The sequence below is a fragment of the Poecilia latipinna genome, unplaced genomic scaffold (assembly GCF_001443285.1).
Source record: "Poecilia latipinna isolate Pla-1442-1.1 unplaced genomic scaffold, P_latipinna-1.0 Scaffold46, whole genome shotgun sequence".
Classification (NCBI taxonomy): Eukaryota; Metazoa; Chordata; class Actinopteri; order Cyprinodontiformes; family Poeciliidae; genus Poecilia; species Poecilia latipinna.
In genome coordinates, this window is record NW_015112662.1 from 189,464 (window position 1) to 203,908 (window position 14,445).

Consider the following 14,445-nt stretch of genomic DNA (forward strand, 5'->3'; position numbering starts at 1 on the left):
TCCTCATGGTTGGTGTCATTTTTTATTCTTGGCTGCCACTTGTTCCTGAGCAGCTTTCTTGGCTTTGACCATCTCCACTAGTTCCTGTCAGACAAACAGAAATATTTAGTTAGCAATACATTTTAAGACTCGCATTCAATGACAAAGACAGTGAATACCACCGGTTTGGATGATCATACCTTGTACCTCTTCATACAGTCCTTCTTGCTTCGTTCAGGAACGGCACCAGCAATCTTCTCCCAGCGCTCAGGAGTGTTTACAGGGTAGGTCTTCAGAGCTTGTTCTAGAAGTTTCTGCTCCTCTGTGGTCCAGGGGGCAGCGTTCCCATCACTTCCTGTGGCTGAAACATCACAAATCAACTCGTTTGTGACGACTGTTGTGGCATTTGACCTAAATTACAGAGTGTGTTAAATGTTGCACATAAGTAGACTGAAATATCTGCAATTTAAATCTCAATTCTGTATCTTGGCTTTTTTCTTTCTCTAAAAACTAGAAATAGCTTAACAGACCAAGAAAATGGAAGCAAAAATGTAGTGACTAAAGACTGAGTGCAAGAACCCAGGTACCAAAATCCATCAAACTTTCATCTTTTTCCTTAAATTTAATTGATGAGAAATTCTTAAACAAATCTCTCTACACTATACTGTTTCATTTGAGCCCTTTCTGATATACTATATACAATATGTCTTCTTATGAGTTCAATTTTGATGAAAAATTAGTCTCTTAAATTCATTTGACGCAGCATAGCATCTCTGAAGCTAACACTATATACTATGTCTCATTTAAGTTCATTGTAATATATTATGCGTCATGACATTCAAAATGGGTAAAAGTTAAAAAAAATTGGCAAAAATGTCTGTAGTACGATGTAAAAAAATTAGCAAAAAGGACTCGGCATACTGAGTATACTGATGGTATTCTCACTGAGGAAAAGCATTTTTACAAGCAAGTTGCTGAGCATTAGCAAAACTTGAATAGTGAATATTTAATAGCACAAACGATCCATCCACCCATTTTCTTTGAAAAAACAAAAACGTTGCCAATAAATAACGCCGTGGATCTACACAATGATGGCTCTTTGTTCTCCGGTGAAATCCACTTACCATCAAACCTCTCTGAGGGCAAGGCGTTGTCTATGGAGGGCGGCACCGATGTGTGCTCCTTCTTGAACTTCTCATAGGCCTTTCTGTTGATCTCATCTTTCTGTAGTGGATCTGAGGGGGATCACAACATCACCTTTTTATACTCTGATCAACTGTTTTATTAGTTTTTAATGACACTGCCCAATGTTCACCTACTATTGTACTTAATAATGACTTATTTGTTAAAAATTCTGTTGGCGGCAGCCAAAAAGGTGCAAACTTCACATCAACAATACAGGACTAATTTTGGATATGAATTGGATATGGTGTGTGATTTTTGTTTCGATTGTTCTGTATTTTTTGTCTTTTATAATTTCTATGTATTGTTTGACCTTTCTTCTTGAGTGTACTCTAATAACACCAACAAAAATAAAAATAAAGTTATAAAAAAAAAAAAAAAAAGGTTTTTGTGGGGGGGATCTTTTTTTCACACCTAGAATTGGGAAACTCTAAAATGCAAATGCTTTCCCAAAATATTCATGTCTGCTGAGGAACCTTGTATTAAAATCCATAATGTTTCATAAGCTCCCAACTAAAAAAAAAAAAAAAAGACCGCATCTGCATGAAAAAAATAGCTCGGAAACAAAACATCAAAAAAAATATATTTTTTTAATTATTAATTATTTGTATTTGTTTCTATTGAGATGACAGAGTAGCGTGACCTTCGTTTTGCTCCTCTTCCTGTGTAATCTTACCGAGCTTCTGAAGATTCTTGGCTTTGTTAATGACGTCTTTGGCTGTCCTCTTCATCCCGCTGGTGGAGTGCAGGTTCATGTAGTTAGCGATAACTTCCCACCTAAAGGACAAAACAGTAAATATTAAAACACAAGAAAAGTGATGGTGATAAGCTCACAGCACCTCTTCAAAACAGAAACAGCAGTCTCAAATTTCTTGAGTAAAACCACAACTTGGAGCGACATCAGTTACAAAAACCCAGCAACACACACCGCCTGTGGCTGGACATCATTTTGCAGGGCGTCGTTTGAGCGTTTTCTGCCCAGCCTACCTGGCGTTGGTTCCAGCAGGGAACAGGTTGACCGCTTTGATGAGCAGCTGGAGGTCGTCCTCGTTCCAGCCCTTCCCTCCGCCGCCCCCACCGCTGGCCTGCTCGGCGCTCCGGGCCGCCTGCCGGGCCTGAACCTCGGCATCCTTCTCCTTCTGCAGTTGGGCGTTCACTTCCTCTACCTTAAAGAACACACACACACGCAAAAAGAAATGTGTCAAATAGTTGAATTAGGTGGAATCTATTGAGCTCTTCAGACACAGCTAAGACGTTTCTACCTGCTTCTCCACTGCGGCCTTGCTGTCCTCCTTTGAAGCCGAGGCCAGGATCTCATTCAGACTCTGCAGACTGAAACAAAAACATCATGAAGCTCCAGTTTGGGACACATTCTATCTGAAGATCAATCGAGTACAAATGAAATGTGAACAGCTGCAGCTGTGTGGTAGTTCACTGAACCTTGTCAGCTCCAGACGGTCACAGAGCTTCTCCACCTCCTCCATCATTTTCACGCTGTCAGCTTCACTGTCAGCAAAGTAATTCCAGTTCTGTAGGAGGAGAAAACAGGAACCGTTAAAAAATTATTCCATAGTTTCAGTCAAAAAAAAAACTCCCATCATGCTCGTTGGTTCACCTTGCATGTGGTCCTGAGTTTCTGCCTCTCCTTCTTGATGGCTTTCTTCTGGATCTCCTTCTCCTTCTTGGCCTGCTGGGCGGCTTGTCGGGCCTCCTCTTCCTCCTTCTCCTTCGCCAGACGAGCCGCCTCCAGCTCTGCCTGCCGAACCTGGAACAAATTCAATTAATAAAAAAATTAAATTAAATAAAAACTGAATGTGTAACAAGCTTGTGACCTAAAAATAAGGAAGGGAATTGATCAGAATTTAGCGATACAGATTTTGTAATCGCCATCACTTACTGATTCAATTCTCACAGTTATTAAATAACCTCATTCCAAAAATGCACCATGTTGCATTCGAGTCCAACTGGCTCGAAAAATAAAAATCTCTGCCAAATGAACGTCTTGATGTGAAACGCAACGGTTTGCACATCAACGGTTTGTGTGCAGACAAATGTGAATTTGGACTTTTCAGGACTCAGCTGTGGAAAACAACCAGCTCAGGTGATTTATTTTATTTAATTACTTTATTTTTATTCCTGACGGCCTCAGTGAAAGAGGAGGCTAAAAGTGAGAGAATACAACTTAGCTCACAAGTTAAACATTATATATGTTAATTCTCCACAAACTGATGTTTTAAAGCTTTTTATGTTAATGATGTGTTGCCAACAGCTAAATGAAAACATGACATTTAAGATTTGAATAATACATCAGACCAATAACAAAAAAAAAAATCCATTCAGTGCGGGTCTGATGAAAATGTTGACATTTTATTTTCAAAAGATGCTTTTATTGTGAGAAAAGAGCGTCATCTGAACCCATGTCATAATGTACTGAATATGTTAAGTGTGGCGCTAATATTAATACAATAACCAGCATGTGAAGGAGTTTAACGTTACCTGATACATTTATGGCAGTAGACGCCGTAGAAGCTCCCCTTCAAAGTGACCACCGTTGCTAAGCAACGTATCAAACACTTTCCTACAAATCAGTTGCATGCTGTGTGGTCAACCAACTGCACACTTTACTGCTTCAAAAACTATTTTGATAAAAGCAGGAATCTTTGATTTGATGCATCCTGACCACAGCGAGCAGCTTTCACTTACTCTCTCCTTCTCCTCCTGCTCTTTCTTCTTGGCTTCAGCCTTTGCTTTCTTCTCCGCCTCTTTCCTGGCTTTTTCTTCCTCTTTGAATTTCTTTATTCTAGGGTCACAGCTGTAGGCCGTATCTGCAGCGAAACGACGTCAATTATTCGCTCGCGCTTGTAAATCAAGGTTTGCGGTGTTTGTGTGGCGGTGGAGAGGCTGTACCAACTAGCGTGCGTATTCTGTTCATCTCCTCCTTTTTCCTCTGCGCTCTGGAAGCTCGGTTCTGCTTCTCGATCCATCTCCTTTCGTCTCGACTGAGGACCGGAACGATTCTCAGGTTAAAACACGGGACTTCACAAGTTCTGAAGTCCAGCTTATGAATTTCAACTAGAACCTAACCAGACGTTGGGATTTTGTTATCAGCTTACCATTCAGCTTTCTCCTTTTCCTCTTCGTCTAAGTAAGAGAATTCCCTCCATGAGTCAAAGTTATACCTGGAAAAAGTAGAAATTATTTATAAGGCTTTCCACACATCAGACTTCATGGGGGAAAAAAGACAACACAAAAAAAAAAACCCTTCTCCGCCTACCAAAAGGAGTAAAAATTGTCTACTTCTTCAAACGACGAGTCCATAGTTCCTAGAGAGGGCCCGTGCTTTTTGGAAGACCATCTGGCATTTCGCTCAAAAACAGGAGCAAACACCTCAAAAAAGCTCTCCTTGCCTTCGCTTTTGGACGGCACGCTATTGTCGAAGGTTGGATCCACGCTGTCGAAGGCTCTTCTCTTCACCGGGTCCGACAGGATTTCGATAGCTAAGGCGCAAAATGGAAAAGGGCTGGGATCAGGACACGCCATCGGGACTCTGATGGCTTTAATTTGCGGAAGAGTTGGGCACCTTTAGTTATACAGGTAAAGTAGTCATTGTCTCCTTCAACGATCTGTTCTCCTGCCGCTTTCCTTTTGTCAGGATGGTGCTTCAACACAATTGATTTGTCTGCAGAGAAACGGCGGCGGTTATTAGACATCATCTTCACACGCATCCAGACAAATGAGCCGCGACGTTAGAGGAGGAGTACTTACGGGCCGCTTTGATCTGTTTCTGCGTGGCTTTATACCGCAAGTGTGGCAGACCGAGGACAGCGTAGTGATCCTGATTCTGCCAAATCAGATAAACAGGGTTCAGATCGGCGGCACAGACTCACACTCTTGTAATTAAAAGACACACACAGGCTCCTCTGGTGTAAAACACACACAATTAGATTATAGGATTTCCTTATATGCTGATGATGAAACTCTCTTTCTGTAAATCTTCCTAATTTGATCAGATGGAATCATTTGGACAGTTCTCAGGCTAAAATTAGAGATGGGCCAATCAAACAGACCAAAGAGATTAGAATGGGACAATTTGCCATGGATTAGCACCAATCGGTGACTGGCAGGCCAAATGCGGGGGAAAAATAAGAAGTTTTTCCTCCTACGTAAATAAATGTATCACAACAAACTTTTTGAAACTCTCCGATAGCTTTTTTTCATAAAAAAGAAGGTGGTTAAGGAAATATGCTTTGCTCCATAAATAGGGATAATTCCTTAATTTTTGTTGGATTAAAATCTTCTATCTCTGTTTGACAATGTTAAACACATTCCTTCGTTTTGTTACGTTTTGAATTGAAAATATTATGCCAGACTTCAAAGACCAGAATTCTGTGTCTGTTAGTGAAAAACCAATCAGTGCATCCTTATCTTTAATATTGGCAATAAAAAGTTATCAATACTATTTTTGAAATAAAGATTATATCCTGGACCCATTTTATTAGTGTAAATGAAAAAATATTCATCTTGGTATCAATATACAAGTTAAGAATAAAAAATATGACACATTAGTCAATTAAGTTCAAGAAATTCTGAACCAATATCAATAATGAACATGATTCAAAGACAAAAAAAAATAGATCTAGTCTAGATTTTTAAGCCTTTTTCAGCCACTTCCTAATACACTGACAAATTGAGTCTTTTAAAAATCTCCATTATAACAATATTATTGTGATAACATTATTATCATTTATCACAATAATTTCAGGGACAACTTATCAGACATTAAACCTCTCAATAGAAGAAATATGGACGCCTTTCATACACCAGCTGTTTGGTTTTAAACTTTTGGTAAAATTTGTTATTTTTAATCAAATAAAATCAACTAAATGCATTACAGATTGTAAAAAAAAAAAAAGGTATAGATATGGGAAAATAAACTTTCTATTTAAAAGCTGGAGAGGAAATAAATGTCTAACTGGTTTCCTCAACTCTAACATTGCTGCTGCAGCGGCGGCGGTGGCCCTCCACTTCCTGTCTGGTACCTTCCAGTCTTTAGGATCCAGTGTTCGGAGCATCGGGTGCTCCTCCAGCTGTAACTCCTCATCCTCCGACTCTTCTGAGGACTCCTCTTCTTCCTCCAGCTCTTGAAAGGAGGCCGACACATTTCTGCTTCTCCTCCTGATGTAGGCCTCAAACCACCGACCCACCGGCTCCACCAGAACCTGCACAGAAGCTGTGGGTTTTCACAGAAGTAGTGAGGAAAACTGGTTGGCTTTAAATGCACAGGAAAAAAATAAGAGTAAAGTTCTGACTGGCTGAAAATGGACTGGTTTGTATGGATATTATTACTTACAATTACAGCATTTTTTTTTTTCTGTTGCAGTTTCGCGTCAGTGTAAATACCAAGAACGCCTGTCACAATAAGCAGCCAATCATCTAACGCCTGCCACAAGTAATATGAATATAAATTAAAATGAGTGCGATAATTTCCATCTGGTTATTATGGAATATTGCCAAAAAGCCACCACTTTGAGAAACGCTGCAAACGTTTGACACCTCGTACGAAGTACTGAGTTTGTCTGTTTTCCCCATCTAAGCTGAATAATACAGAGTGTTCATAATCAGTCTTAATTTTTGTTGTTTTGGTCGTTTATTTTGAATATTTGAAGTGTTTTCCAGTTTCAGTGTCAAATGTTCTTTAAGAATTTTAGTTTGTTTTATTCTTGATTGGGCATACTTGCATTAATCAGCCTTTATCATTATTAGATCAGTTGAAAATGGTCTCAAATTCACAATATTATCGTGTATCGCAGTAATTTTGGGGACAATTTATTGTCCGGTAAAATCTTTTTACCGAGACAAGCCTAATACCAACTGAAAAAAAGTTTAGGGTCACCCTAAATTAATTAATAGCAATGCCTTTATCCTGTAATGTTTATTTTAATTCTGAACTGAAAATGTAGTACAGAATATGGAGGCAATATTATGATTTCAAATCATTAGTTGGGCAAGTATTAAATAAGATGAATGTAAAAGGAACATTTACATGGCTAAATGAAGGCATCAGGTCAACATATTTTAAATAAAATAGCATTTACATTTAGTATTTTCAAACTTTGTGATTTTTTATTCCAATGCAAACTAAAAAACCTTCATAGGAAAATATCTGGATGTTCCCTAGCTTCAATCCCGCTGTGCCTCGAGGGAAAACTTTTTTTTTTTTTTAATCTACGCGTTTCAGCAGGACTACGGGAATTAACCGGAAAGTAGAGGGTGTAACATGATGTCTGCTGGTTTGGCTTGAACATTCCCTGATTTTTTATTGCCTTTAGTAAGTTTCAGTTTCAGACAACAGCTCAGATCAGTGCAGACGCCAACAAAGAAAATATGCAAGATGTTTTTTTTTTTTCTTCCTTTTTCTAGCTTGCAGAGTAATCTGCTAGCCTGAGTGAATTAAGAAAACTGCTCCTATTAATTAGTAGGACAAACGTGACAATCAGAGGATAGCCAGTTGGAAATATTATGCAACACGGGAAAAATGGTTTAACCAGAAGCCAACTAGAAAAAAGTCTCAAAATTACAGCCTTAAAACGCGCCCATTTACTCAGTTTAATTGCCGCGGTATATTTAGAAACAAGTCAGGCTGTAATGAGTAACAGGAGTAGCTTGAAGTTGGCTAGCTGTTTTAATGTGGCCTCTGTGTCGCTGCTTACCGGCAGCCGCTTTAAACACTGTCGTCTCGTCGTCGTCCCTCGCCTCTAGCAGCATCCTGGAACAATGGCGACGGCAGCACACATTCACGAGACGAAACACTGAAAGGAGAGACCGCTAAGGTGCTGAGGTCTGCGGCCCGCTCACTGCCGCTCCACATGGGCCTCCTGGTGCAGATGCTGCCAGTCCGGGAACAAGCCGCGACGCCTCGCCACGAAATCACTCCGTGTTTGCAAAGTGATCTTACACTGTCAGTTCCGCTGCTGGTTATTTTAATAAATTATTTTCTATAATAATACTATTATGCAAAATTAACCAGATTTATTAGGTATACACATAAATATATATTTTTCGTGATAATTTGTTATGCTGATAATGTTACTAAATCAGTTCTGAAATATTCAGTGTCTCCAATATAAGTCCGACTTGTATTTCCGGTGTGTAGCGGAACTTAAAAGCTGCTGTGTAATTGTACAGTTTAGCTGCAGAAGCCGTTCCATTTTTCTTTGACAAAAACATTTTATTTCTATATTAAATATGCCGGATTATTTGGGAGATGATCAAAGGAAGATTAAGGAAGAGGAAAAGGAAGACGCCCCCATCAGAGGTTTTTAATTTATACATGTGTACATGTTTTTAAAATAAACAAGGAAGCTTCGGGCATAGCTGGTTTAGCCAACATTAGCTTAGCTTGTTAACAAATAAATATTCCAGGCCTCCGCTAAGATTATCGTTTTCATCATATTGTCCTTTTGACACGGTTTTCCGATTAAAGAAAAGTGTTGCATTGAAACGAATTCTTTTCCCTGTTGTCACCAAAGCGACTCGGCTAGCTGCCGAGGTCAGAATGCAAACTCATTCATGTTTTTCATTTACCACCACAGCTCTGGATGAAGGAGACATCGCTTTGCTCAAAACATATGTAAGTATTTACAACCTGAAACGTTGGTTGTTAAACCGGTTTTAGTAACATTTGGAGGCAGTTTGGTATTGATTCCATCTGGTTTTGACTGTGTTTGTGTTTGTATCTAGGGCCAAAGCACGTACTCCAGACAGATCAAACAGGTGGAAGATGACATTCAGCAGCTTCTGAAAAAAATCAACGAGCTGACGGGTACGTAATGGCACTCACATGGCATATGGAAAATAAATACTAACGATCTTTTATTGACTACAACCGACACTTACACTTATTGTGTATATTGTTCTCTGCCGTTTCGACACTGTTGAGGAAAACAAACAAACAAAAGACTAGAAACAAATGGCAACAAGATAAAAACCAATATCGGTTCTTAATATTTTTCCGGTTTCGTTTACCAGGCCTATACCGATGTGTAAAAAAATGACTAGTATCGTCTAATACTGATGTTGGCGACAATATCGTGTATCACCACTTGAAATGCCGCAAACATGCAGAATTATTACACTTTCAGAAATTCCTCTTAGAAATCTAATGCAGTGCAGGAGGAGAATTTCTGCTGGTTTCGTATAAATCCACATTTGTTGGGTATGAGTGGTATCATAATTTTGTAATTCTTATTTGACAGGCATTAAAGAGTCAGACACAGGCCTGGCTCCTCCAGCGCTCTGGGATCTGGCTGCTGACAAACAGACTCTTCAGAGTGAACAGCCGCTGCAGGTCGCAAGGTAAGCTAGCAGTGCTTTAGTTTTTTAATATTGTAATTTAAAGTCTCCTTTTTGTCTGGCATGATGAGATAAACTACTGATTCACTATAGGTAGTTCAGCTCTGTGTTACCATCTTAAAGCATCAGATCTGCCAATTCCCCTCACATAACATTTATAAATACCCCTCCATGTTTCCAAAAGCTATTTTTATTATTAAAGGAATCAATTTCAGTTTGAATGTTTTTAATTTGTTATGAAACATACAAAGACTACAAAAATGACATGAATGGTTATTTCTACTGCATCACTCAGAACTTTATGGCTCAATTTTTTATTTTTTTACTGTTTCTATAAAGCTTTATCCTGTCTATTCAGAGTTTGGTTGATTTTGATTTCCTTTGAGGAACTTTAATTCAAAATATTTCTTTCTATCTTTCATGCTGTGACTGGTCTTTAATAATTTATATTGTATGTGAGAGAGAGAGACAGAGCAGTCACTGTTATTCCTGTTATTTCAAAGCAAACACGTTTTAAATGTACTTTTGCATCTTACATTAGTAACTATCTGTAAACATAGGTCTCTGATTTCACTTCGTAACAAGGTAGGGATAATAATCGCAGATGACTTGGTCTTTGTCAATTTGTTTCAACTTCCACACTAAAGTGTGTTGTTGCAAGTGTGCAAGAAATAAATAGAAATAAATCAAAGGTGCTAATGTCCTGATGAATTCTCTGTTTTCACGTTTCTTCAAATAGATGCACGAAGATCATCAACGCAGACTCCGAGGATCCCAAATACATCATCAACGTGAAGCAGTTTGCCAAGTTTGTGGTGGACCTGAGTGACCAGGTGGCTCCAACCGACATCGAGGAGGGCATGAGAGTCGGGTGAGGAGCCGCCTGGATGCCTCCAGGTCACAAAAAAAAAGGGGGATTTCTGTTGGAACAGGCCTGCTAAAATTCCCCATCCCTCCTCTTCCTTTAGGGTCGACAGGAACAAATACCAGATCCACATTCCTCTGCCTCCAAAAATCGACCCCACTGTCACTATGATGCAGGTGGAGAACTCTCACAAATTATTTTATGAGAAAAACATCTAATGAAAGTATTTCAGTTTGTTGTGATGTGATTCTGATGACTCTGTGTGCTGCTGCAGGTGGAGGAGAAGCCTGATGTGACTTACAGCGACGTGGGAGGATGTAAAGAGCAGATCGAGAAGCTGAGAGAAGTGGTGGAAACGCCGCTGCTCCATGTAAGTATTGATAACTACATTTATTAACTACTTCCTTATCAGTTATTATGTTGCCAGAGACCTGATCAGACTTAATAACCAAGTACATCCAATATTCTGGAACAGTTGCATCAATGAGTGAGTTATTGTCTGTTAACAAATGTTCAAGTTAGACATTTTGTTAATCTGGGAACAATTAAGATTTCTTCACATCAAGAGAAAAGTTATAATTTTTTTTAAAAATTTACATTCTTAATTATTTGCCTAAACCTGCAAATAATTTCACAATAAACGTGTGGCTCAATTACTTGGCATCAGTTTGAACTACAAATCTTTCAAATTGTAGCTGTTGGTATATTTTGTTGTTATAAATTTGTTTTTGTGATTCTTCAGTCACCTAAATTCACACACAGTCAACAGGTCGCTGCATTTTTCAGGCTAATGCATAATTGAGTTAAACGTGCTGCTTTTAAGTTACTGCTAACTCCCACCTGCAGGTGGCAGCATTTCTTTCTTCTAACACTGCTGCCAGCTTTACTGATAAGTTAGTCTGATATGGCGAGTAGCAAAAATCAAGATACTGAAGTTCTTAAAGAATAAAAAGGTTTACATGTCCAGTCTGCTTGTTGTTTTGTCATTTTTTTCTCTTCTATATGTAGATTTTGGAAGGGGTGTAATAAAGGAAAAAAATAGTGAAAATATTTGTAAAGTAAACACCACAAAAAAAAAAAATCACAAAACAATTGTGATTAACAATATAGTAAATGTCAAATCAACTCCAATGTTATTGTTTTAGACCACAATGTGGGTCTAGTGTGTGTCTGTAGTTAAACCACAGGGACTTTTTTTTTAAGGCTCAACATTGAGAAATTAGGTCACATTTGCGACCAAATTGGCCACAGCCCTGTGTTTAGGTTTTTAAAATTCTTCCTATATGTAAAGATGTTGGGTTTTGGTTTCCTACAGCAGGTGTTGGATAACTTTTCTTGTCCTCTTTCTCATCAGCCTGAGAGGTTTGTCAACCTGGGAATCGAGCCTCCTAAAGGCGTGCTGCTCTTCGGGCCCCCCGGCACCGGGAAGACCCTGTGCGCTCGTGCCGTCGCCAACCGCACCGACGCCTGTTTCATCAGAGTTATCGGCTCCGAGCTGGTCCAGAAGTACGTCGGAGAGGTGAGCTCGCCGGCCCGAAGCTGAAACCGCCCGTGCAGGCGTCGTTCTTCGTGAAGTTTTAACGCGTTTGTTTGCCCGACAGGGAGCCAGGATGGTGCGAGAGCTGTTTGAGATGGCCAGGACCAAGAAGGCCTGTTTGATCTTCTTTGATGAAATTGATGCCATTGGAGGTGAGGTGGAGTCGCATTGTTGTTCCAGTTGATCCTTAGCAAAAGTGATCTTGAATCTCGGACCATCCAGGTTAAAATGAGTCCAGGAGATTCTGATGAATTACGCTTCTTTTTTGTTGTTTTTTGTAAAAACAACCAGGTGCTCGTTTTGATGATGGCGCTGGCGGCGACAACGAGGTCCAGAGGACCATGTTGGAGCTCATCAACCAGTTAGACGGCTTCGACCCCCGAGGAAACATCAAAGTGCTGATGGCCACAAACAGACCGGACACGCTGGATCCGGCCCTGATGAGGCCTGGACGTCTGGACAGGAAGATAGAGTTCAGCCTGCCTGACCTGGAGGTGACGGCCTAGGAGTTTATTTTCTGAAGCTGTCAGGCTGATTTCAGTTACTCTTTCTCTCTCATAGAAACTAATCTTCTTTCTGTGTTTCAGGGTCGCACCCACATATTTAAGATCCATGCCCGCTCTATGAGTGTGGAGAGAGACATTCGCTTTGAGCTCTTGGCTCGCCTCTGTCCTAACAGCACCGGTAAGGCCAGCGGCATAGTGAGAACTTTTCACCATATTTTCCCTGTTATACCTCCTCTTTTATTAACTTACTTGAAGGGGAGTATTATTATATTATCTGTCATGTTATATTTCATACTTGTTTTGTGTGTTTGAAAGAGTAGTGGCTTTATAAAGCTATAGAGGTCCAGTTTTAAAGTGTTAAATTGGAAAGTCAAAATTCTTTTAAGTCATATTTTGTATATACTTCATTTTTATAACAACTGATGGTAACATAGTTACTTGATTGTGCTATAAAATGGCACTATGTGCCTGGGAAATAAATAATACTGTCCCTTTAATACCAACTAAATTTAATACCAACACAGAATCACTATGTCATGATGACTGTGTTCAGTTAAATGTAGTGTCAGTCAGTGGGCAGTAGGAGGCAGTCTAGTGACATGTTTCTGTTAACGGAGAACCACGTCATAGAAACTTAACTGAATTTAACTGTTTTTATAAAACTTTCTATTTGTTCTTTATGTTGTAATATTAATTTGACTTTGCTACTTCATCCTTGTCAAATGCTGAACTAATTAAATACAGGAATGTTGTAGCTCATGCAGCTGCAACATGGCAAACCGGTCATACTGTAATTTTCTTGGAGAGGTAGGTTTTCTTTTGCAAATAGTTTTTATTTGCAATGTTGGAAATCAACCTTCTCAGATGAATGAGCAACGATGCCTTTTCTTTAGCTTTTTCCATGACTAGTCCAGTCCAGTCTGGTGTTTGACTATGCAAAGTACTGTTAGTTGGCGCACAGGCAACATGTTTTCAAGGTCTGAAGCAAACTGAAGAGCTTCATGCATTAATCAATAACTGGCTGCAGCTGCAGAGCCCGGGCGTATTGATTATTTGCTTATTACAAAACGGCGTCCCGGATGTCTGCACCTTGGTTCACCTTATGCAGGATGGCCTCGCGTCCTTAAAATATCTTAAATTCATTAGCTTTATTTTGGCCTTAAATACTTTAAAAAAAAATTAATCGTGACTAATGAACATTTATCCGTCTCGGGATTTCTCAGGTATAAGTTTGAGTCACGCGCAGATTTTTATTGCGTTCCGACTCGAGGCAGTTGCGGCTAGCCTGCTACCGCTAATTAGCTGCTAATATTCCCTTGTATTCTGTACAAAAAGCTTGGCACTATGGGGGTAAGAACGTAGGGAGCAAAATGCAGAGTGAAAAGCACAAAGCTACTAATAAGAGCCACAAACGGGCCCCGGAAATGTCACTCTTTTGATACCCTAGCGTGGCGAAAGCTCCCCAGAGAACGGTCAGCGCTGCTACTGCTAGCACTGATGTTGGTAACATTTGGTGCGACACCAACTACAGTAGGTTGGTGGGTTTTTTACTTACCTATTGACGACTTTTATTTAAACAAAGTTGTTACTTTGAAGGGAAATACAGATAAGGAGTTGAATATTTAATGAAAAGAGGACAGAACCACAGGTGCAACATATAAAAATATAATAAATGGTTTTAAATTTGAGGTACAGAACAGAAGGCAGTCTCTAATACCATTTCGCATCCTACCTGCTGGAAACTGGTTTGTTGCAAGACCAAGAACACTCTAATTGACACTCTGACTTCTTCAGGTGCTGAGATCCGCAGCGTGTGCACAGAGGCAGGGATGTTCGCCATCAGGGCTCGCAGGAAGATTGCCACAGAGAAAGACTTCCTGGAGGCTGTGAATAAAGTCATCAAATCCTACGCCAAGTTCAGCGCCACCCCCAGATATATGACCTACAACTGAGGAAACTGTGTGTGTGTTTCTGATGTGGCGTTTCACCGTAAAAAAAAAAAAGTTGGAACATGTAGTCTTTTT

General features: G+C 39.6%; 2 protein-coding genes across 2 annotated transcripts; one reads left to right on the top strand and one right to left on the bottom strand.

Moving 5' to 3' along the window:
- Window positions 1-3: 3 nt before the first annotated feature.
- On the bottom strand, window positions 4-8,098 carry dnajc2 (DnaJ (Hsp40) homolog, subfamily C, member 2). Its single transcript, XM_015049594.1, has 16 exons — window positions 7,872-8,098; window positions 6,201-6,391; window positions 4,927-5,002; window positions 4,742-4,840; window positions 4,436-4,658; window positions 4,275-4,340; window positions 4,069-4,160; window positions 3,865-3,986; window positions 2,777-2,926; window positions 2,602-2,690; window positions 2,424-2,493; window positions 2,149-2,327; window positions 1,838-1,938; window positions 1,104-1,214; window positions 180-340; window positions 4-84 (listed from the first exon to the last, which is right to left on the bottom strand). Exons 1-16 carry the CDS (start codon window positions 7,924-7,926, stop codon window positions 16-18), a joined length of 1,854 nt encoding a protein of 617 aa, XP_014905080.1. The 5' UTR covers window positions 7,927-8,098; the 3' UTR covers window positions 4-15.
- Window positions 8,099-8,300: 202 nt separating this feature from the next.
- Window positions 8,301-14,424, top strand: psmc2 (proteasome 26S subunit, ATPase 2). Its single transcript, XM_015049619.1, has 12 exons — window positions 8,301-8,476; window positions 8,754-8,791; window positions 8,902-8,983; window positions 9,417-9,516; window positions 10,253-10,384; window positions 10,482-10,554; window positions 10,653-10,748; window positions 11,733-11,897; window positions 11,980-12,067; window positions 12,207-12,409; window positions 12,503-12,599; window positions 14,216-14,424. The coding sequence occupies exons 1-12, from the start codon at window positions 8,407-8,409 to the stop codon at window positions 14,371-14,373; spliced, it is 1,302 nt and encodes a 433-aa protein (XP_014905105.1). The 5' UTR covers window positions 8,301-8,406; the 3' UTR covers window positions 14,374-14,424.
- Window positions 14,425-14,445: the final 21 nt, after the last annotated feature.

Excerpts from the sequence above, each read along its gene's own strand:
- dnajc2 (XM_015049594.1), bottom strand. The coding sequence starts at position 7,926 with ATGCTGCTAGAGGCGAGGGACGACGACGAGACGACAGTGTTTAAAGCG. Across the intron at positions 2,494-2,601 it reads GACCGTCTGGAGCTGACAAG|TCTGCAGAGTCTGAATGAGA; the intron begins GTTCAGTGAACT and ends TTTTTGTTTCAG. Across the intron at positions 1,215-1,837 it reads CAAGAATCTTCAGAAGCTCG|ATCCACTACAGAAAGATGAG; the intron begins GTAAGATTACAC and ends GATCCCCCTCAG.
- psmc2 (XM_015049619.1), top strand. The coding sequence starts at position 8,407 with ATGCCGGATTATTTGGGAGATGATCAAAGGAAGATTAAGGAAGAGGAA. Across the intron at positions 8,792-8,901 it reads TCGCTTTGCTCAAAACATAT|GGCCAAAGCACGTACTCCAG; the intron begins GTAAGTATTTAC and ends GTTTGTATCTAG. Across the intron at positions 12,068-12,206 it reads TGAAATTGATGCCATTGGAG|GTGCTCGTTTTGATGATGGC; the intron begins GTGAGGTGGAGT and ends AAAAACAACCAG.